Raw genomic sequence first — 22,671 nt, forward strand, 5'->3', positions numbered from 1 at the left:
CAAAATACTCCAAACATTCTCTATTGGGGACAGAGGGGACGGACACCCTCTTCTACACCCGTCCCTTTGTAATGTGTGCAGAATGTGGTTTTGCATTGTATTGCTGAAATATCCCTGGAAAAGATATTGTCTTAAAGGCAGCATATGTTGCTCCAAAATCTCAGTGTACTTTTCTGCATTAATGCCGCCATCACAGAAGGGTAAGTTACCTTTGCCAAGGGCACTGACACAACCCCATACCATGACAGGTCCTGACTTTTGGACTTGTTGCTGGTAACAATCTGGATGGTCCTTTTTGTCTTTGGTCCAGAGTACATGTTGTCCATTTCTTACAAAAAAGATCTGGAATTCTGATTCATCTGACCACAATACATTTTTCCAATGTGTAATGATCCATCCCAGATGCCTCCGAGCCCAGAGAAGTCGACGGCACTTCTGGACACAGTCAATATAAGACTTCCTTTTCGCAGAGTAAAGTTTTAACTGGCATTTGTGGATGTAACTCTGTATTGTAGAGCTTGACAAAGGTTTACCAAAGTAATCCAGAGCTTATGTGGTTACAGTATATCAGCTATAGATGAATGACCATACTTGATGCAGTGCCATCTGAAGCATTGGAGATCATGGGTGCTCAGCTGAGGCTTGAGCCCTTACCCTTTACGCACTGAAATTCCTCCTGATTCCTTGAATCATTTAATGATATTATGCACTGTACAGGGTGAAATATCCAAAGCCCTTTGTATCTTTCTTTGAGGAACATTGATTTTAAACATTTTGATCATTTCCTCATGCATTTGTTGACAAACTGGATATCCTCTGCCCATCTTTGCTCCTCAAAGACTAAGCCTTTCCTGGATACTGATTTTGTACCAAATCATGAATGCAGTCACCTGTTGACATCACCTCTTTCAAATCTCTTAATTATTTAACTGCTTTGCCTCATTACTTACCTTAAATTGCCCTGTCCCAACTTTATTTTCTGAATGTGTTGCAGGTCCGAAACACAGGAATGGATGTACTAGTATATTACCAAACGAAATGAAGTTGACCAGACAAAAAATGAAATATCTTGGGTTCATACTGTCTGTAATGAAATACGAGTCAAAGTAAATTTAGAAATCACTGCTTTCTTTTTTTATTTGCATTTTCCGTACTGTTGCAACGTTTTTTGATTTGGGGTTGTAGATGAACTGTAAGTGATGCATCCAAGATAATTTGTCAGATCATTTAAATAATTAAGATGAGATGACATGCCTTGAGGTGATCCTACATGCAAGAAAATGAGATGAAGTGCTCTCTAGGAGCTCTTTTTGGTTTTTGCCCCTGCCCCTCAGACAGAGTGTATACGTGTGTGTGTGCGCGTGTGTTTTGCATAAATTGCATAACAGTCATGTTATTTTCCTGAAGAACTCAAATGTCTCTGTTTCTTCAAACATTGTATATTGTACCCAGATAATTAAGGAGCACTTGGTTTTGATGTACGTTTACTCACGTGTGTCCAGAGATCTGCCTTACTCCTGCCCAGATGTTTCAAATCACTTTTTTCAACAGTGGGATGACTGTGAAGCTCATATAAATAGCCTAAAAAGCGATGCGCAGGGGTAGGATAACTCCGTGCCGTTTTACACAGCAGCAAGGGCATCAAAACGCTTGTTGTTTTGATTTTTTTTCTGCGTCTACAATCAGTGTAGGAGGCTTCACTGCATTTGGAAAAGAGATGAAACTTCTTGTGTTGTGTGTTGTGTTTGTCCGGGTGCATGTAGCGCTGCTCATGGCTGAGGAAGAGCCCAGAGCATCACCAACCCACTGCATCTTCCGTCAACCAGGTACAAAAAGAAGACTTTCATGGAGATCTTACTCTGGAGTGGAAAAACAGGCATACAGTCATGTAGTTTAAATAATTTCATTTCAACATTTCCTGATGCAGATGTTCTTTTTATTATTATTATTATTATTATTTTAACCACTGCTTTTCTATTTATAAAAGTCGTGCTCTGAACCACTTTTGCCCTTCTTTTGAATTATTTCTACATCAGAATTGTCTTTTATTTCCTTCTTATGCTCGTTCAGATTGCTTTTTGTTGTCTAAAGCACTTTGAAATGCCTTTATGTATGAGTTTATATGTACTGTATATAAATCCACTTGCCTTGCCTTCAATATTACAATCATTAAATATTACAGTACCGAGAAACATGCATGAAGTGTCCCTTTTAAACTTTATCTACAAGGAAGTATGGTCCATTTCTCTACCTTAAAATATTTTTAAAGGTTCACAACATGAATCTAGGTGAAAAGTGCACACTCAAGGTACTAAACTGTACTCTTCCTTGTTGCTGTAACCTTTGTACCTTTAATGTGTATCTTTTACCTAGAAAGATGCATGTAGTGTACCTTTTAATATTAACTCTAAAACTATGCTCCACTTCTCTACCTTAAATCATTTTTAAAGATACAATATTACATGACGTTAATGGCATTTAGCAGACGCTCTTCTCCAGAGCGACATACAGCATACCCAGAGCAGCCTGGGGAGCAGTTGAGGGTTAGGTGCCTTGCTCAAGGGCACTTCAGCCATTCCTGCTGATCCAGGGAATTGATCCGGCTACCTTTTGGTCCCAAAGCTGCTTCTTGAACCATTAGGCCATGGCTTCCCCTATATATTTGATTTCAAGTGAAAGATACATATTAAATGTGCAAAAGATGTACCCTTGATACTTGATACAAGGAAAGGTACAGTTTTGTATGGGTTTTTTTTGTTTGTTTGTTTGTTTGTTTGTTTTTTTAGATTATCAGTCTCCTTCATGCTGTATCCATATATATGTACTCAATTTTAGTTTGAACAACTGCCCCGATCATATTCTCTCTCTCTCTCACACACACACACACACACACACACACACACTAACAAATCATCTTATTTTTCAATATGTAGGATTCAACCAAGAATAGTGTTCAAACCTTTACAAGAACTCTCTTTACATACGCAGTCCTTCTCTTGTTCTCAGTACTGTTATCCATTTCCCCAACAGATCTCTGGAATCCTGAAAAACCTCAAACTCTGTTTGCCCGAAGGGGATTCACAGAGTATCAAAGATTGCAAGCAATGGTAGGCCTTCTCATATCATAGCCTTTTATTAACTTCTTATTCTGTTCACTATCTCATCATGAAAGCATTTGAACTGTGGAGAGATTATGAAATCCACTGACCAGAAATGAGACAGGCAGATTACTCTAGGGGGGAAAAAAACCCAAAACATTCTGCATATGTTAGTGCATAATTACCGTGCAACCATAGGCTTACGGACTGGCCAAATTTTATTGATAATTATTTATCTCATCTCATCTCATTATCTGTAGCCGCTTTATCCTTCTACAGGGTCGCAGGCAAGCTGGAGCCTATCCCAGCTGACTACGGGCGAAAGGTGGGGTACACCCTGGACAAGTCGCCAGGTCATCACAGGGCTGCTAATTATTTATTGTGTAAAATAAATAAATCAATTTTATATACTGCATCCATAGCTGATGTAGTACACATACTGTGTTAAATCTTACAGTACTTGTGTTCACCTAGACTTTACTGAGGCTGTACTAGAGCTTCCTGTCAATACTGAAGAAAGTAACTGAGGAATTCTGAGGAATCATGAGAACATATTAATCTGTTAAACCAAAATATTTACCAAAAGTGATACACTACTATTATTTAGATACTGGCATCAGATACACTAATTACCTCTGTCCTAAATGTAACATCACTGTTTAAAAAGAATTAGAAGAAGAAAGTGTGTGTGTGTGTGTGTGTGTGTGTGTGTGTGTGTGTGTGTGTGTGTGTGTGTGTGTGAAAACTATTTCTGAATACAATAACAATGAAATTAATTGACATTTCTGGAAGGAGTGTCCAGTGTCAGCCCTTTGTACCAAATAGAGGTAAAGCTATAACTTGAAGCTTTCTGACATGAGAAAGTCTTCAGGACAAAGGGCTCCAGGACACACTCAGTTTTCTAAAAGTTTGAGGATTATGTTGGATGACACAAGAAAATTAAACATGATGTAGTGGCGTAATATCAGAGTTACCACCCTGAAAGATGTTCTAGTTTTTATTCCTCTAATATGATGGCAATTTGTCAACACTGATCAATATGTTAATGCTTATTTAAAAAAAACAGATCATACATTGTGTGTTTATAGGTTTTTTTTTAGTTTAATGTTAAGTAGAATATCTGCAAAAAAAAAAAGTTAAGTTCTGTTGTCGCATATATTATATACATACAGTATATTGTATTTTATTCTATCTACATTCACTGGATATGAGCAACCATGTGCTCTGATTGGCTACTCTACTTACTAGGCTATCAGCTCATATATGGTGAGTAGAGAAAAACAAAATGGCAGAGCATGTTGCTGAACCAACCGAGGGCAAAATAAAAACTCTACTCAAAAACAAAACCCCAAAATATGCACACACAAAAAAAGCAACAAACTATGGAATTAAAGTATTTGATGGTAAGAACATATCTTTTTTTATTTTTCAAGAATTATTATAGCATTTTTCACAAATTACTACTGTCATTTCGCCGGTTTGTTTACATTCTAAGCCAAAATTATTTTGTTGGTTATTTTGTATAAAATTTTTATTTATCGAAATTGCAAAAAATAAAAATAAAAATGCTCTGTTTCTCAAAATCCAGTAAATGTGGAGAGAATAAAACGGTTATTCCACTCAATCTCGATGTACATGGTTTATAGCCAACTCTGTGCTACGCGCCTCATCGGGTATCAGCTCATGTACGACTCGATTTCATGGAATAACTGTTAAATATTAGAAGCAATTGCAAAGACTTTTGTCTCAAGACTTTTCCTTGCTGGAAAGCTTAAAGTTACAGCTTTACCTCTGTTTGTTATAAAGGGCTGACACTGGAGACTCCTTTCACGAGGTGAAAATATGAATTTAATTACATTTAATCTAAACCTTAGAGGAACCTTAAATTTAGAAGTGTATTTAAGTTATGTTTAAAACCATCCCTTAAATTTAGTAGTAAATTTAAGTACCTTTACTGAACCTTTTAAATTCATTAAATATGCTAGTAACTTTCAGACCCTTTATTGTGTTCTTAAAAGAATTAGTGATTTTAAGTACATTTAAATGTTATATTTAGTAACTTCAAGTGACATCTTAAACATTCTTTTTGACAGCATTTTGTTATCTTTAAGAAGTCATGGAAAGTCACTTAAAGTTATACTATAAGAATTCTTAAAGTTATAAGTAAATACACTGAAATTTAGCATTTTGTAAACTTTTAGGATACTTTAAGAATATCTTAAAGCTGTCTACTATTTCAACAATGTTAAATAAACATCTCAAAGAAAACATCACCGTATCAACAATTAAAATGCACACATTTTTACTGCAGAAACAAGAACATATTAGAACAAGCAATTTAAAATAAACCTGTGAATTGAATTACAGCCAGAATCACTGCTGTAACTAGAGAACTAGAGCTGCTCTTATAGAAAATTAATCCACACCTACTGACCTCTTTTAACAGTACTGTGACATAAACATGTTTAATGCACTAAAAATACATATATAAAAACAATGATGTAAACAATAGGACTTTATAAAGTGTGACTTTACCTTCTGGCCACCAGAGATTAGAACTGTTCCAGGGAACATTACATTACAGGCATTTAGCAGATGCTCTTATCCATCAGTGGGCAGTCCAGGGAGCAATTAGGGGTTAGGTGCCTTGTTCAAGGGCACTTCAGCCCTTCAAGTCAAGTCAGTTTATTTGTATAGCGCTTTTAACAACAGACACTGTAGCAAAGCCGCTTTATTTTAAAAAAAGGCTTTAAACATGAGCTAATTTTATCCCTAATGATCAAGCCTGTTGGCAAGAAAAAACTCCCTCAGACGACATGAGAAAGGAATCTTGAGAGGAACCAGACTCAAAAGGGAACCCATCCTCATCTAGGTGATAACAGAGAGTGTGATTTATAAATAACTTGCTTCTATAACTGTGTCCTATAGAGTCACAAAGTATAACTGTGTAACCAGGAAAATCATTATAGTTTTAGGCTGAAGTCTGTTTTGTTGAAGTTATCAACTGTTCATTGATGAAAACTTGACTTTAAAACGGTTCATGACAACTGCAGTCCTAAACTTATCATGTCAATTGTAGCCCCCGCCATCACTGAAAAACTGTAAGTGTCCAAAGTCGTCTTCCAAGTGCAACTTTCAACTATCCATATGGGGCCGTCCTCCACAGGAGCGATGTGATGAGAGTCCAGCCAGAAGTAGGGCATCAGGATGGATCAGGCAGGTCTAAGGAACAGAAAGCATCACTGGTGTCTCAAGATCGACATGTAACTCAACAGAAAGAGACAGACAGAGGGAAGAGATGGGGGAGCAAGAGAGAGAGGTTGAGAGAGAGAGAGAAATACACAGGTTGAATATTTATCACCAGGACCCTAGCTGACACTTTCAACAAAAATTTTGTTCCCTTACTTGGTAAAGTTGAGGAGGACTTTGCCAGATGGTCAACTTTACCCCTGTCTTTAGCTGGCAGGGTGAACCTCATCAAAATGACTGTTCTGCCAAAGTTCCTTTACCTTTTTCAACATATTCCTGTACTCACCTCAAAAAAGTTCTTTGCTAAGTTGGACAAATCAGTATCAAAATTTCTTTGGGCCAGTAAACCTGTGTGCATGCAAAAAAAGATATTGCAGCTCCCTAAACGGGTAGGGGGTCTTACTCTCCCCAATTTTTTGCACTACTACTGGGCAGCTAACATTCATAAATTGCTATACTGGACTGACAAAGTAATCACCAATCAGCCGGCCTGGGTCCAAATTGAAATTTCTTCATCTCAGACCTCATTGAGGGCATGGCTGTGCTCTTCACTCTCTGTGTCAACCGCTGATGTAAGCATTAATCCAGTAGTCAACCAGTCGCTCAAAATCTGGTTGCAATTCAGGAAGCATTTTGGCCTGCGAAACTGCTCTATTTATGCTCCAGTGTTGCACAACCACAATTTTAAACCATCAATTATGGACTCTGCCTATCAATTTTGGTCTGAGAGTGGCATAACTTCTATTAATGATCTATATGACAATGGTACTTTCATGTCCTTTACTGATCTGTCGACCAAATTTAAGCTCCTCCCTCCCATCTTTTCCTTTTTTTTTTTCAAATTAGAGACACTTTATCCAGAAAAATTATCCTGACTTCCCAAATCTCCCCACACAGACTTTGTTAGATACTCTTCTTATGATAAACCCCAGTCAGAGAGGGAATATTTCACATATGTTTAGTGCCTTGGACTCCATTACTTCAGTCTTCCCACAACAAACAAAAAAACTATGGGGAACAAGCTCTAGGGCTAAATCTTGAACCAGACCAATGGGACAACATTCTTGAGTTAGTGCACAATTCCTCTATCTGTGCCTGACATGGGCTAATCCAATGCAAACTCATACATAGGCTCTACTACACTAATCATAGATTGTCAAAAATCTATCCCAATGTTGCAGACACTTGTAATAGATGCAACCAGTCCCCTGCCGATCTCATGCACATGTTTTGGTCATGTCCAAAACTGATAGACTTTTGGTCTAAAATATTTGATACCCTTCACATGGCCTACAATGTTGCGGCCGACCCCCATCCCTTCCCTGCCCTTTTTGGTATTCCACACACCAATACTTTATCAGCTGAAGCACAACATAGTATGGCTTTCTGTACTCTACTGGCCAGGCGTTTAATTTTGATTAACTGGAAACATACCTTACCCCTATCCTATAGCCAATGGGTCACGGAAGTCCTGTTCAGCTTAAAGTTGGAGAGGCTAAGGTTTTCTCTCAAAGGCTCTCTGAGGAACTTTGATGGAACCCCTTGCTGTCCATTATAGACTCACTAAATATTACACCTGAGGAGCCAGATATCTGAGTCCTTGAGCATTGCAACCTTTTTTAAATTTCCCCTATTTGTGTGTTCTTGTCCTGTTGTTTTTGTTTGTTTGTTTGTTTGTTTGTTTGTTTGTTTGTTTGTTTGTTTGTTTGTTTTTGCTTTGTTTTTAATTTCCCCTGTTTGTGTGTTCTTGTCCGTTTTGGTTTTTTTTTTTTTTTTGGGGGGGAGGGATTCTGAAAAATGCAAAACTGAAAATATGAGCATTCTGTGTTTCATGTAGGGATTTTTTCCCGTTTTCAATCTGTAGATCTGTATTGTTGATGCTCAATAAACGTACTACAAAAAAAAAAAAGAAATACACAGGTTGTTAGGTATGCCCAATGTCACCTAATGAGTAAGAACAGTATACATTTTGCGCTGCCTGCAAGCGGGGACTCTGGCAAGACTGACTATGACAGCATAACTCAAAGGGACAGCCAGAAGGTAACATAGACATGAGGGAGCCCTGGGACATAAAGCAGCCAGCCACTACACCATCAGCAAACCTGAGTGAGCGAGTGAGAGTGGAGGGGATGACAGCATCTATACATCCCAGTTTACCAAAACACTCTGCCTGAGATCACTCTACCTGAGGACCCTCCAGATCTACTCCTTTACCACATAAACTATTAACAAAAGGCTTGAGTAAAAAGATATGTTTGCACGTAGTGGATGTTCATTATGTCTAACTATTACAAATATTTTAAGTTCGTTTCTTAGACAAGGATATTTTTTTAAGCTTGTTACCTTGTTTTTTTTGGTGACGTGGGCCGGTCCCCGCCCTGGGCGGCGTGGCGCGGTCGGGTCACCTCCGCGCCTTCCCTGCCAAAACGCTGGCTAGGGACGGGGCCCCTCCGCCTCCGACGCGGCTGTCGACCGGGCCGGACTGTCCCCAGTCCGCCGCCCGACCGCGCCGCGCCGCCCAGGGCGGGGACCGGCCCACGTCACCGAAAAAAACAAGGTAACAAGCTTAAAAAAATATCCTTGTCTAAGAAACGAACTTAAAATATTATTTATATATAGATATGTTTGCAGCCTAGACTTAAACACTGAGACTGTGTCGGAGTCCCGAACACTACTTGGAAGTAGTGTTACATTCCTGTTGGTGCAGGGAATCAAACCAGCAACCTTTTGATCCCAAAGCTGCTTCTCTAACCTTTAGACCTTGGCTTCCCCATGAAAACAAAAAACCAAATAAAATTTGAAAAAGTTCAGCAAAAATGTAAATCAAATTGCTGTAGCTTGCTCCTGAAATAAAATAATTGTTTTAGAAAGTACTTAACAAAACTTGTTTGTTTGTTTTTCATTCCAGTGTGGTTTCAAGAAAGTATAGTCTAAACCAGTGATTCTCAAACTGTGGTACGCGTACCACTAGTGGTATGCCAAAGAATCACTTAATTAAATATAAATTTTTTTTAAAAAGTGAAATACTATCCATAATATCCGAATGGATGAAAATATCTTATCAACCGATGACAAGAAAATGAAAGGAGATACAAATTAAGTTAATAATTTTAAAAAGTTTGCAAGTGCTTCTGGGTAGCCATACATAGCGTACGTACGCATTCCCGCCAGTTCTGCTGACAGACGGTTATCCACCATTGGTAGACTAGGCTGTGATGGGAAAAGGTGGAGGTGGCTTTGCTAATTATGACGAGTGCGACAAAATTATTGTCGTGGCTTAAATCCGCGAATGGGAGCGTGGATCAGGAGAGAGGGAGAACTGAAGAGGACGTGTGTGAGCCGAGCGCAGATGCTAACGACAGTGGCAAAACCAGCCCCAGAACTGCTAGCAAACGGCAGAAACCAGTGAAGAGGAAGTATGACGAAAAATACATAAAACTGGGATTCATTTGGAGCGGGACAGAGGAGCTGCCCAGGCCGCAGTGTGTTGTATGCGGGGACGTTCTGAGCAATGAGTCCATGAAACCATCGCATCTCAAACGGCATCTTACAACCAAACACACAGCACTAAAGGACAAACCAATGGATTTTTTTTACGAAAACGTGATGAACTGAAGCAGTCCAAGTCCACCATTCTGTCCTATGGTACACCCGTAGCCAAAGCACAGGAAGCTTCATATCGTGCCAGCCTCCTGATCGCCAGAGCCGGTAAGCCGCACACAATCGGGGAACTGCTGTGTTTGCCATTAGCCAAAGAGATGACACGTATCATGTGTGGAGAGAAAGCTGCCAGAGAGTTAAACTTGGTGCCGCTTTCAAATGACACCATGTCAAGGAGAATAAACGACATGGCTGACGATGTTAAAAAGACACTGATTGAGCGCATTAAGAACAGTAGATATTTTGCCATACAGCTTGATGAGACTACAGATGTTGCAGATTTGGCTAATTTATTGGTTTATGTGAGATATGAATATGACGGTGTGGCACTCGTATGTTCTGTAAATCACTGGAGACCAAAACTACATCAGAGCAAATATTCCAGTTACTGAACAAGTTCATCCAGGAGCATGGCTTGGACTGGGAAAAGTGTGTGGGTGTATGTACTGATGGAGCGAGGGCCATGCCGGGTCGCAACAGCAGGGTAGCAAACACAGTGTTACTGTTCAAAGTACTGTGCGTAATGTTACAGTGGCCAACAATATTAAATATACTTGTTAAATAAAACCTCCGCCTTGTTTTTAATGAATACTTAGACCTACTATGCTACTGTATTTTAATGTTGGTCATTATGGTGGTACTTGGAGAGCCAAGTATTTTCTGAGGTGGCACTTGGTGAAAAAAGTTTGAGAACCACTGGTCTAAACCAAAACATTCTCCCAAAAGCTCTAAATTCCTGTCCAGAAATTGTCACTTCCAGTATACCTAGCTACAGGAAGGTATGACATGATATTGCTGCTATAGCCAGATTTTCCGCAGGGAAATCACATGGGTCCACAGGTGCACTCTCACCACAACTGCCTGGCATCATTCGTTCCTGATGAGGAGACAGACGCTGCCTCCACAGACCTTCACGATGATAGCTGGGTCTTGGTTAGTCCAAAACACAGAGAAGCCTGAAGGCTGCACCTCACTGGACATGATGTTGCTGTCCAGCCAAGTCTCAGTGATTGCCAAGATACAGACACTCCGATACTTGTGCAGGTAGCAGGTGTTGGCTGACAACACGTCTGTCTTCACTCTCGGGGACTGCACTTTCATAAGCAGGGTAGTAGGCAGGGAGAGTTTATTTTTCAACCTCTTCAGCCAGTGATGAATATCACTGTTCCATCCATGTTTTTTGCTTCACTGTACAGTACCTCTCGTCAGATTTATTCTCAGACAGTTCATCAGTATCAAATTTACAATTTACAATGGTTGAACAGTCTAGAGAAATTCTACGCTATATAATAATTCTGGCTTGCTACACTGTCAGCAACATAGCCATGGTTGCATCCTTGGGTAAAATAGGCATTTAAAATCACTGTGAACTGAACAGTTATGCACCATAAAGCAAAATCCATAGTTCATACTTCAATGCAGGCAAAATGTGAAGTAAAGAGCATAAACAACACATTAAAAAACATTTAAAAGCATACAAATGCCAAATTTGAAATCCAAAAAGGCAGTCCCAGGGCAGTGCTCCCGAGAGAGAGAGCAAATGGAAGAGGGAACTGAATGCAGGAGCAGGACCATACAAATGTCATTTCTGTTCAAACCAAACGAAAATAAACTGTTGTCCAAAATTCCTCTTGTACCTATACGTTGGAACAAAACATTGTGGTGCAACACAGAGCAGTACAGTAGTACAGTACACAAAACTACATAAAGTGCAAATACACAACAGTGTGAGATGAGTGCAGGACAATAAATGGGAGTTTCTGTGAATACTGAGAAATTTGTGTCCCAGAGCCATCTCTAAGCCTGTGTAATATGGAAAGATCTAAACCCTCTACATACAGCAAGAACTCCCTGGGGCCTACTGTGAAAAAAATTCAGCAGACTTCTCTGACATTCCTTAGTGGTTGTTAAAAATCGAGATAAGTGTGAAAATGGCCAACTTGGCTTGTCCAACCTGCAACCTTGGTTTGAACTGACAGTGTTATTTCCCCGCTGAAAGCCAACAGACAAGACTACCCTCTGTGCAAGTCATGGATATGAGTGTGTTTAAAGAAAATACAACTAAACCTGATGCAGCTTTTAATCATTTCGACTGCAGCTCAGCCAAAGTAGGTGTCACACAAACTTGCGGTCAACTATGTGACGGTGTTGAATTCAGCCTCAGCGTTGCAACAGTTACTCAGATACAAGGTTCACCTGCCTCATGTAATCTGTCAGGGCAACCGAACAACATCTCATACACACGATTGTGTGTACTGCTTTTGGTATGTCTTTTGGGTGGAGTTGAGTGTGTAAAAATCGAAGCGTTCCTTTTTTACGTGTCAACTATGTGACAGTGATTACATCTGTGTGATTAACTGTGGTAAATAGTCAATATGATGAAACAAAGGGGCAGCCCACTCCCTTCACGCACATGACCCTGGGCGATAATGGGTTGATACCAATGGATATAGCAAGCCAAAAATTTGTCAACCATCCATAGCCACTTATCCTGTGCAGGGTTGCAGGCAAGCTGGAGCCTATCCCAGCTGACTATGGGTGAGAGGCAGGGTACACCCTGGACAAGTCACCAGGTCATCGCAGGGCTGACGCATAGAGACAAACAACCATTCACACTCACACCTACAGTCAATTTAGAGCCACCAGTTAGCCTAACCAGCATGTCTTTGGACTGTGGGGGAAACCGGAGCACCCGGAGGAAACCCATGAAGACACGGGAAGAACACCCAAACTCCACACAGAAAGGCCCCCATTGGCCGCTGGGCTCGAATCCACAACCTTCTTGCTGTGAGGCAACAGTGTTAACCACTACACCACCGTGCCACCCGCTGTCAACTATGTGATGTCTAATTTAAGGTAGATTTAGCATTGCCAATACTGCTGGATGCTGCAGTGCAGGCTATAATTCCACCAACAATGTCTACTGATGAAGCCAAATTCTAGACAAGCCATTTGATTTTGACCTTAAAGGAGGGGGTGCACAAAAAAATACATAGTAGCTGGTCTATCTGTCACATAGTTGACTTCCCACAAAATGATGGATGTGATTGGTGTTGTATACTCATCTCATCTCATTATCTCTAGCCGATTTATCCTGTTCTACAGGGTCGCAGGCAAGCTGGAGCCTATCCCAGCTGACTACGGGCGAAAGGCGGGGTACACCCTGGACAAGTCGCCAGGTCATCACAGGGCTGATACATAGACACAGACAACCATTCACACTCACATTCACACCTACGGTCAATTTAGAGTCACCAGTTAACCTAACCTGCATGTCTTTAGGCTGTGGGGGAAACCGGAGCACCCGGAGGAAACCCACGCGGACACGGGGAGAACATGCAAACTCCACACAGAAAGGCCCTTGTCGGCCACGGGGCTCGAACCCGGACCTTCTTGCTGTGAGGTGACAGCGCTAACCACTACACCACCGTGCCGCCGGTGTTGTATACTGAAAAATATAAAAGCATTTGAGTGTGGCTCTGCTGTGGACCTTTCACTTGAGATGTGGTACGATCATTTAGCAGTACTTACCATATACCAAAACCCAACGTACCTCATTTTTACCAAATTGCCCACCCCAAATTTCTCAATATTCACAGAAACATTCGGACACACGGTACAATAGATAAACCAGAACAAAAGAACAGTGTTGGCAGGAAAGCTATTGCAGCAATGGACTGTAAACTATAGATGACTTGCAACCACGTGATCAAAATGTGTTACGTCATGAGCGTCCACCATGATGGTGGATATCCAAAGCAACTAGGATGGCAGCTGCTGAAAGTGTGTCTGTAAACAATGCTGAATTTTCTCAGTATTACCATGATTTAAACAGTGATTTCAGACTTTTCTGAAAATAAGACGCTTCTACCAACCATCAAGTACCCAGATATCAAGTTCTATCTGGTTTGGCTGCCAAAGAATCAAGTCCGACCTTGGACGAAACATAGCCCGTGTTCTGATTGGGTGCCCAGTCTGGATTGTTTCTATCGTATAATTTTGCTGGTGCTCCTAGAAGCGAAATGGTAATACACGTGTTAAAATTATAACAACGACCGAGTGAACCATGACAAGAGAACGCTCATTTTATAGCAAAATTCTAGCAACACAAAATAAAATTCTTCCATGATATTATCGGGAAAGCTTTTGAATCTCACCTGAGATAAAATGATTACTGCAAATACAAGCTGTTTTGATTTTAGCCTCTGTTACATCAGCACTGCCGATGTTGTTCAGCCGCGCTCGTCTCCTCTCGGTACTAAGCCTCAGAGTTTCCTCACCCTCTTTCAGAATCACGGATGGAATTCTAAAAAATAGGAACGTGCCACGGTCACAAGTACTGTTGTGACCACAACCATATACAGCACAAAGATATGGCAGAGCTTAAAGCAGTGGAAAAACAAAGAGAGTTGCACACACATGACTATGTTTTGTATGGAATGTCACTTGACCCCACATTTGTATATCCACCAACATGGCCGAAATCTGGGTTTCTGTTTTGCTTTGACGTCACTTTCAAGCCAAGGATTGTGTTGCGTAGCAGCAAACATTTAAAGTACAGTACATATATTGCACTTAACTCTAAAGATTCTGTAATGCATACAGTGGTGCTTGAAAGTTTGCGAACCCTTTAGAATTTTCTATATTTCTGCATAAATATGACCTAAAACATCATCAGATTTTCACACAAGCCCTAAAAGTAGATAAAGAGAACCCAGTTAAACAAATGAGATAAAAAATATTATACTTGGTCATTTATTTATTGAGGAAAATGATCCAATATTACATATCCGTGAGTGGCAAAAGTATGTGAACCTTTGCTTTCAGTATCTGGTGTGACCTCCTTGTGCAGCAATAACTGCAACTAAACGTTTCTGGTAACTGTTGATCAGTCCTGCACACCGGCTTGGAGGGATTTTAGCCCATTCCTCTGTACAGAACAGCTTCTGGGATGTTGGTGGTTTCCTCACATGAACTGCTGGCTTCAGGTCCTTCCACAACATTTCGATTGGATTAAGGTCAGGACTTTGACTTGGCCATTCCAAAACATTAACTTTATTCTTCTTTAACCATTCTTTGGTAGAACGACTTGTGTGCTTAGGGTCGTTGTCTTGCTGCATGACCCACTTTCTCTTGAGATTCAGTTCATGGACAGATGTCCTGACATTTTTCTTTAGAATTTGCTGGTATAATTCAGAATTCATTGTTCCATCAATGATGGCAAGCTGTCCTGGCCCAGATGCAGCAAAACAGGCCCAAACCATGATACTACCACCACCATGTTTCACAGATGGGATAAGGTTCTTATGCTGGAATGCAGTGTTTTCCTTTCTCCAAACATAACACTTCTCATTTAAACCAAAAAGTTCCATTTTGGTCTCATCTATCCACAAAACATTTTTCCAAAAGCATTCTGGCTTGTCCATGTGATCTTAGCAAACTGCAGACGAGCAGCTGTGAGAGAGCAATGTGAGAGAGGCCTTCAGTTGCTTAGAAGTTCCCCTGTGGTCCTTTGTGACCTCGCCGACTATTACACGCCTTGCTCTTGGAGTGATCTTTGTTGGTCGACCACTCCTGGGGAGGGTAACAATGGTCTTGAATTTCCTCCATTTGTACACAGTCTGTCTGAATGTGGATTGGTGGAGTCCAAACTCTTTAGAGATGGTTTTGTAAACTTTTCCAGCCTGATGAGCATCAACAACACTTTTTCTGAGGTCCTCAGAAATCTCCTTTGTTGGTGCCATGATACACTTCCACAAACATGTGTTGTGAAGATCAAACTTTTGATAGATCCCTGATCTTTCAATAAAACAGGGTGCCCACTCATACCTGATTGTCGTCTCATTGACTGAAAACACCTGACTCTAATTTCACCTTCAAATTAACTGTTAATCCTAGAGGTTCACATACTTTTGCCACTCACAGATATGTAGTATTGGATCATTTTCCTCAATAAATAAATGACCAAGTATAATATTTTTGTCTCATTTGTTTAACTGGGTTCTCTTTATCTACTTTTAGGACTTGTGTGAAAATTGGGTGATGTTTTAGGTCATATTTATGCAGAAATATAGAAAATTCTAAAGGGTTCACGAATTTTCAAGCACCACTGTAAATGTCCATTCTGTATCTCATTAAAAAGTGACATGACGTATTCAAAAAGTTATTCACTAATTAGTGCTTTGATGAACATTGACCAGATGTGACAGCTGAATGATGTCAATTAAACCTTGAGAGTATGGTCGAGTTGAAACATAAAACTGCACCTGGAGTTTCATGAAAACCCTTTAAACAAGCTTCTGTGAATGATTAATGTATAATTTCATTCATACCCAGCTTGATAAATAAATCACAGTGTTATCCCTGGTTTGTTTCACTGAGTGGAAGTTTCTCTGAAGCAGGACAGAATTTATTTTCATCAGTTCATTGCTGCTGTGAGGTTGTAATAAATCCCTGTGGGTGTCTTTCTTTTAGAAACCACTTGGTGATCCTGTGTTGAAAGCCCCCCGCTGTTCGAAATTGAAAGAGAACTGTGCTCCAGGCTCACACTCGCATTGCTGTGATCCCTGTGCCTCCTGTCACTGCCGCTTCTTCAGTACCATCTGCCGCTGCTGGAAACTGGACCGTTCCTGCCAGAGCTGAGACGGTTCGAGTTAAGGATAACCCTGAGATAGGAGCTCAGAACCTTCGACAGAACTATAATCTTTGAGCTACCACAAACTACTAAAATAAATCCACAGATTATTTTCTTATGTACAAACTTTTATTGAGACAAATTTGTTAATCGACACTCTGATGAAAAACAACATGGTATCTTCTGATTGTCCCTCTGTTGCGCAGCATTTCGAGACTCAGAAGTCAAAATAAGTATGTTAAACAGAATGGATCCCAAAGAGGATGTTGTTTATGAAGATAAAACTTTACCTTGATTGATTTTGTGATATCAGCTAGTCTAAAATCTAACTTACAAAACCTAGCACATGATCCAATACTGACCCAATGGACAAAAACATTTATTGTTGTGTGAACTGACAGAATACAGAATAATATTCTTCTTATTAATTTATTTAACCCTCTCTAACAATTCAGGCCAACATTTTTGAAAATCCATGGTTCGTCAATAACGTTTCCAGATGTGCACACTCCACTAAGTCGCCAGAAGGGTTATTTGTGTGTTCTGATCCCAGACATCTCACTAATTAAAAAAGAAAAGCATAACAGGACATGGCCTGTTATTAATGATTGAGAGGCATTTGATATTTGAAGATATATTGTGTGAAGGACCTATTATGGACCCAAAACACTATTATTTGAATTAGCATGATTTAAACTCATTATTTAAATGAATTAATTAAATTCGGAAGTTGTCGCATTGGGCTCCTGAATGTTCAGGTACTGCTGTGTTAGTTAAACCTACATTTAGGTGTATACACTGTAAATTCTAAAAGTTAACCTGACTTAACGAATAAATAAGCATTTGTGAGTACAACATACAATTCCTATTCCACTTTACATAGTTTTTAAGGCAATCATTTTGCATTCTTTTTTAAAAATAAGGTTAGCTGATTTAGAATTTACAGTGTAATTGAACAGTTACAGCCTGTAATTCACTGGGCAAAAGTATATGGACTCCTGACCATCACACTCACACGTGTCCTGAACAGAGCCCTGACCTCAACCCCACTGAACACCTGGAGATGAATTGGAACACCGAATGAACCCTAGACCTCTTCACCCAACATCAGTGTCCGATTTCACCAATGCTCTTGTGACTGAATGATCACAAATCCCCACAGCCATGTGCCAAAATTTAGTGGAAAGCCTTCCAGAAGAGTGGAGCTTATTATAACAGCAAACATGGATTAAATCTGGAATGGGAGGTTCAACAAGGACATGTGGGTGCGACGGTCAGGTGTCCACAAACTTTTGGCCATATAGTGTAGCTCCCCAAAATAATGGTACTACACACTGCTCCACTCACCATGAATCAGACATGGTGTCATACACAATCTATGACACATGCTGGCAATACATTACTTTTTTTCTTTTTTTAAATTAAAACTGGCTTCTTTCCTTTGATTTTTCTCCAGTGAGAAAAAACAGGGGCCAATAAATGGTGTGATTTATACTAACCATCTGTAGAGAGGGACATAGTCCATTATATAGCCAAGAAAACCAAATGACAAATTCAACTTCTTCAAAACCATGACTAACCAGTTTTACGACATACAAAGATGGAAACTAAAACGCTCAAGAGTTTCTTATCTGGAATCACTCTTGTGTACTCTTGTAAAAAGCCAAAGAATGTTTTTCCCGATAATTATCAATGGAACACAGTGAAAAGCTATTATGGACTAATTGTGTTCAGATTGTCCAATTTGCAATGGTTAATTAAAATAGGGTATACAGTTGTGGTCAGAAATGTACACACAGTGATATGAATATCATCTTGAATCTGAATGTTATGGCAATATTTGGGCTTTCAGTAATTTCTTTGAACTGTTCTTTTTCTGTGGCAGAATGATTGTACAGCATACATCTTTAATTAAAAAAAACACTAGAATTTGGTGCACAAGTTTTAATTTTCTTTTGGTTTTCTGAAATCATCACGGGGTCAAAATTATACCTACATGGTCAAAAATTTACATATGCTCTCTTAGATTATTAATTCAGAGGTGCTGAAACTTCCAAAATGTCTCTTATCTTGCCAAGGCCTCTTAACTTCTTGTTAGTGATCATGATTGACTACAGCTGGTAGCTTCTCTGTGCCTTCATAAAAAGGATTTGTTTACAGCACTCAGTGGCTTGACCAACACGCAGTAAAATGGGAAAGTTCAAGGAGCTCAGTTCAGATCTGAGAAAGATCACAGATGTACACAACTCCGGAATGTCTCTTGGAGCCATTTCTAAACAACTGCAAATTCCAAGATCAGTTCAAACAATTGTATCCAAGTTATTGTGAGGTGTAGTCACTTTGCCAAGCCACTTTGCTTCAGGAAAACCCAAACTGTCACCCTCAGCTGAAAGGGAATTGGTTTGGATGGTCAGGAACAACCTGGGAACCACCATGGCACAGCCCTGCCATGAACTGGAAGCTGGTGGATCGCTGTCTACAGTTCAGATCACCATGGACTAAGAGGCTGCTATCCAAGAAATAACCCCCTGCTCCAAAATTGACACCTTCAAGCTTAACTTAAATTTGAAGCTGACCACACGGACAAAGAAAAAGCCATATGGTCAGATGAGACAAAGATTGAGTTGTTTGGCCATAATGACCACCATGTACAGAGGGACTCTGTGCCAGCTGGTGGTGGTGGTAGGATCATTATGCTTTGGGACTGTTTTGCTGCCAGTAGAACTGGTTCATTGCACAAAGTGGATGGAATAATGAAGAAGGAGGACTACCTCAGAATTCTTCAGCATAAACCATCAGAAGCTTGAACACGACTTGGAACTTACAACAGGACAATGAACCCAAACATGCAGAGCTGGTTGTGGAGGATAAAGCAGGCTAATATTAAGCTTAAAACAAGTCCTGACTTCAACCCTATTGAAAATATATGGACCGTGCTTTTTAGTCGAGTCCATGCCAAGAAAAAAAAAAAAATTAATTGAACTCTACCAATTCTATCATGAAGAGTCACGAAATATCCAACCAGAATTCTGCCAGAAGCCTGTTCATGGTAAACAAAAACGTTTGGTCAAGGTAAATCTTGCGAAAAGACATTTTACCTAAATATTAGGTGTGCTGTATGTATATTTTTGACCCTGAATGTATAATTTTGACCCTGTGTTGATTTCAGAAAACCCAAAGAAAATTAAAACTTGTGCATCAAATTCTAGTGTTTTTTTAATTAAAGATGTATGCTGTACAATCATTCTGCCACAGAAAAAGAACAGTTCAAAGAAATCACTGAAAGCCCAACTATTGCCATGACATTCATATTCAAGATGACACTCATGTCACTGTATGTAAACTTCTGACCACGACTCTGTGTGTGTGTGTGTGTCACACAAGTGTTTTAATGGGAAATACACCACTAATATTTTTCGTACGAACTACATCCAGGACATTGAGGAACATAATTTCTAATATCCTCACTTGTGAAAAAACTGATGAATTGTTTTTGTTATTTTGTTATTTCTGTTTTTTTATATACTTGATTATGAGGCAATATATCTGACTTGATGCGTTTCACCATTTTGCTTTTCTCTACTTTTTCTTGACTCACAGTATGAGCTGGTAGCCTAATAGGAGAGTAGTCAATCAGAGCATGCGATTGCTCATCTCCAGTGAATGTGGATAGAATATATATATAATTTCTGTGCAAAAGTCTTAGGTACACATAAAGAAATGCTGTAGACCAAAAATGGTTTAAAAAATAATGAAATGTTTCAACATTTAAAAAAATACTATAAACAGCAGTAAACCATAATAAATCAAACAAAGTCAATATTTGGTGTGAGACGACCCTTTCCTTTCGAAAAAACAAACAAAAAAAACAGTTGTCTCAGGTCCAGTGATTGCAGTTTTATGTGGAAATGAGCTGTAGGTTTTACTGAGCATCTTCCAGAACCAGCCACAGTTCTTCTGGACACTTTGACTGTCACACTCACTTCTTCATTTTGCACCCAAACCCAGCAGCATTCATTATGTTTTCTTTTTTTACTCTGAAAAGTGCTCTTTTATGTAATATGCTGCTCAGATACAAACATTTTTTTCTATAATATTTAATTTTGTGCTGGAAAACGAACATTTGGACTCTAAAATGTTTTTGTACTGACTCGATGATGTAGAAGTCATAAAATATAAATCTATAACAAGGTTTGTACTCAAAAAATTATGGTGGGTGAGAGAAAGAATGTTGGCTGGAGAGAGAGACAATGTGAGAGCAAAAGAGACAGAATGAGTATTATGATATAATCACGAAAAATACCAGAAGAGCAAATGGCCTGATTTGCTTAATTACCTAAAATAAATAATGACATGCTCTTTAAAATGCAAACAACTCTGGAAAGGAAAGCAAGCTTCAACATCAACTTCTGAGTTGAGTTGTTTTGTAAAATTTTGCGATTTAGCGCCATCTATTGGCCATTATAGCTTCTGTGCATGAGGAGTGCTGTAGAAAAGAATAGGAATGACTGATCATTTCAAGGGCGGCACGGTGGTGTAGTGGTTAGCGCTGTCGCCTCACAGCAAGAAGGTCCGGGTTCAAGCCCCATGGCCGGTGAGGGCCTTTCTGTGTGGAGTTTACATGTTCTCCCCGTGTCCGCGTGGGTTTCCTCCGGGTGCTCCGGTTTCCCCCACAGTCCAAAGACATGCAGGTTAGGTTAACTGGTGACTCTAAGGCTACGTTTACACTAGACCGTATCTGTCTCGTTTTCTTCGCGGATGCACTGTCCGTTTACATTAACCCCCCTGAAAAAGCGGGGAAACGGGAATCCGCCAGCGTCCACGTATTCAATCTAGATCGTATCAGCTCCGGTGCTGTGTAAACATTGAGAATACGCGAATACGCTGTGCTGAGCTCTAGCTGGCGTCTCATTGGACAACGTCACTGTGACATCCACCTTCCTGATTCGCTGGCGTTGGTCATGTGACGCGACTGCTGAAAAACGGCGCAGACTTCCGCCTTGTATCACCTTTCATTAAAGAGTATAAAAGTATGAAAATACTGCAAATACTGATGCAAATACTGCCCATTGTGTAGTTATGATTGTCTTTAGGCTTGCCATCCTTCCACTTGCAAGTAATAAGTGATATGCGCTGGGATCACACACACAGCGGCTCAGTCCCGAATCGTGGCTTGTTCACTTCACTCGCGCGCTCTGTGAGCTGCGCAGGGCCGGAGTGCACACCCTCCAGAGGGCACTCGCTGTTCAGGGCGGAGTGATTTGGAGCGCAGGATGCCTGCGGAGCCGAGCGTATCCGCGTATTGGTGTTGCTGTGTGCACGGCTAACGGTTTTAGTGTAAACGCGAATCGTTTTAAGAACGTTAATCTGATGATCCGCTGATTCGACGTAATGTAAATGTAGCCTAAATTGACTGTAGGTGTGAATGGTTGTCTGTGTCTATGTGTCAGCCCTGTGATGACCTGGCGACTTGTCCAGGGTGTACCCCGCCTCTCGCCCGTAGTCAGCTGGGATAGGCTCCAGCTTGCCTGTGACCCTGTAGAACAGGATAAAGTGGCTAGAGATAATGAAATGAGAGATGAGATGATCATTTCAAATTTAACTCTATTTGAATAGAATAGCACAGATGTATTATCATGAATTGTAGTCAAGAAATGTTGCCAAAGCATTCAGTATCACAAAAAGTAACAATTGTATTTGTGAAGAAATAAGTATTCATCTGTTCATCTTCAGTAACCACTTTATTCCAGTCAGACTTGCAGACTTGGATCCAGAGTCTATCCCAGGAATACTGGGTAGAAGGTGTGAACACATCCTGGAACAAACACCAGTCCATCACAGGGCACCATGTACATCCAGGGGCGATTTAACGAAGCCAGTTTCCTTACTGTTTAAGTTTTCTGAAAATGGAAAAGAACTGGAGAACTAGGAGTAAACCCAGACAGATACAGAAAGAACATCCACACAGGCAGTAACCTGAGATCCTGAGTTCTGGATCAAACCAGCGATCCTGGAGCTATGAGACAACGC

At 40.1% G+C, this 22,671-nt stretch overlaps 1 protein-coding gene across 1 annotated transcript; it reads left to right on the top strand.

Annotated features, from left to right (window-relative positions):
• Nucleotides 1-1,659: 1,659 nt before the first annotated feature.
• On the top strand, nt 1,660-16,768 carry asip2b (agouti signaling protein, nonagouti homolog (mouse) 2b). The gene is made up of 3 exons (XM_060920723.1): nt 1,660-1,826; nt 3,031-3,107; nt 16,482-16,768. Exons 1-3 carry the CDS (start codon nt 1,718-1,720, stop codon nt 16,647-16,649), a joined length of 354 nt encoding a protein of 117 aa, XP_060776706.1. The 5' UTR covers nt 1,660-1,717; the 3' UTR covers nt 16,650-16,768.
• The last annotated feature ends 5,903 nt before the right edge of the window (nt 16,769-22,671 follow it).

This window comes from Neoarius graeffei, chromosome 5, assembly GCF_027579695.1.
Source record: "Neoarius graeffei isolate fNeoGra1 chromosome 5, fNeoGra1.pri, whole genome shotgun sequence".
Lineage (NCBI taxonomy): Eukaryota > Metazoa > Chordata > Actinopteri > Siluriformes > Ariidae > Neoarius > Neoarius graeffei.

Excerpts from the sequence above, each read along its gene's own strand:
- asip2b (XM_060920723.1), top strand. The coding sequence starts at position 1,718 with ATGAAACTTCTTGTGTTGTGTGTTGTGTTTGTCCGGGTGCATGTAGCG. Across the intron at positions 1,827-3,030 it reads CTGCATCTTCCGTCAACCAG|ATCTCTGGAATCCTGAAAAA; the intron begins GTACAAAAAGAA and ends TTTCCCCAACAG. Across the intron at positions 3,108-16,481 it reads ATCAAAGATTGCAAGCAATG|AAACCACTTGGTGATCCTGT; the intron begins GTAGGCCTTCTC and ends TCTTTCTTTTAG.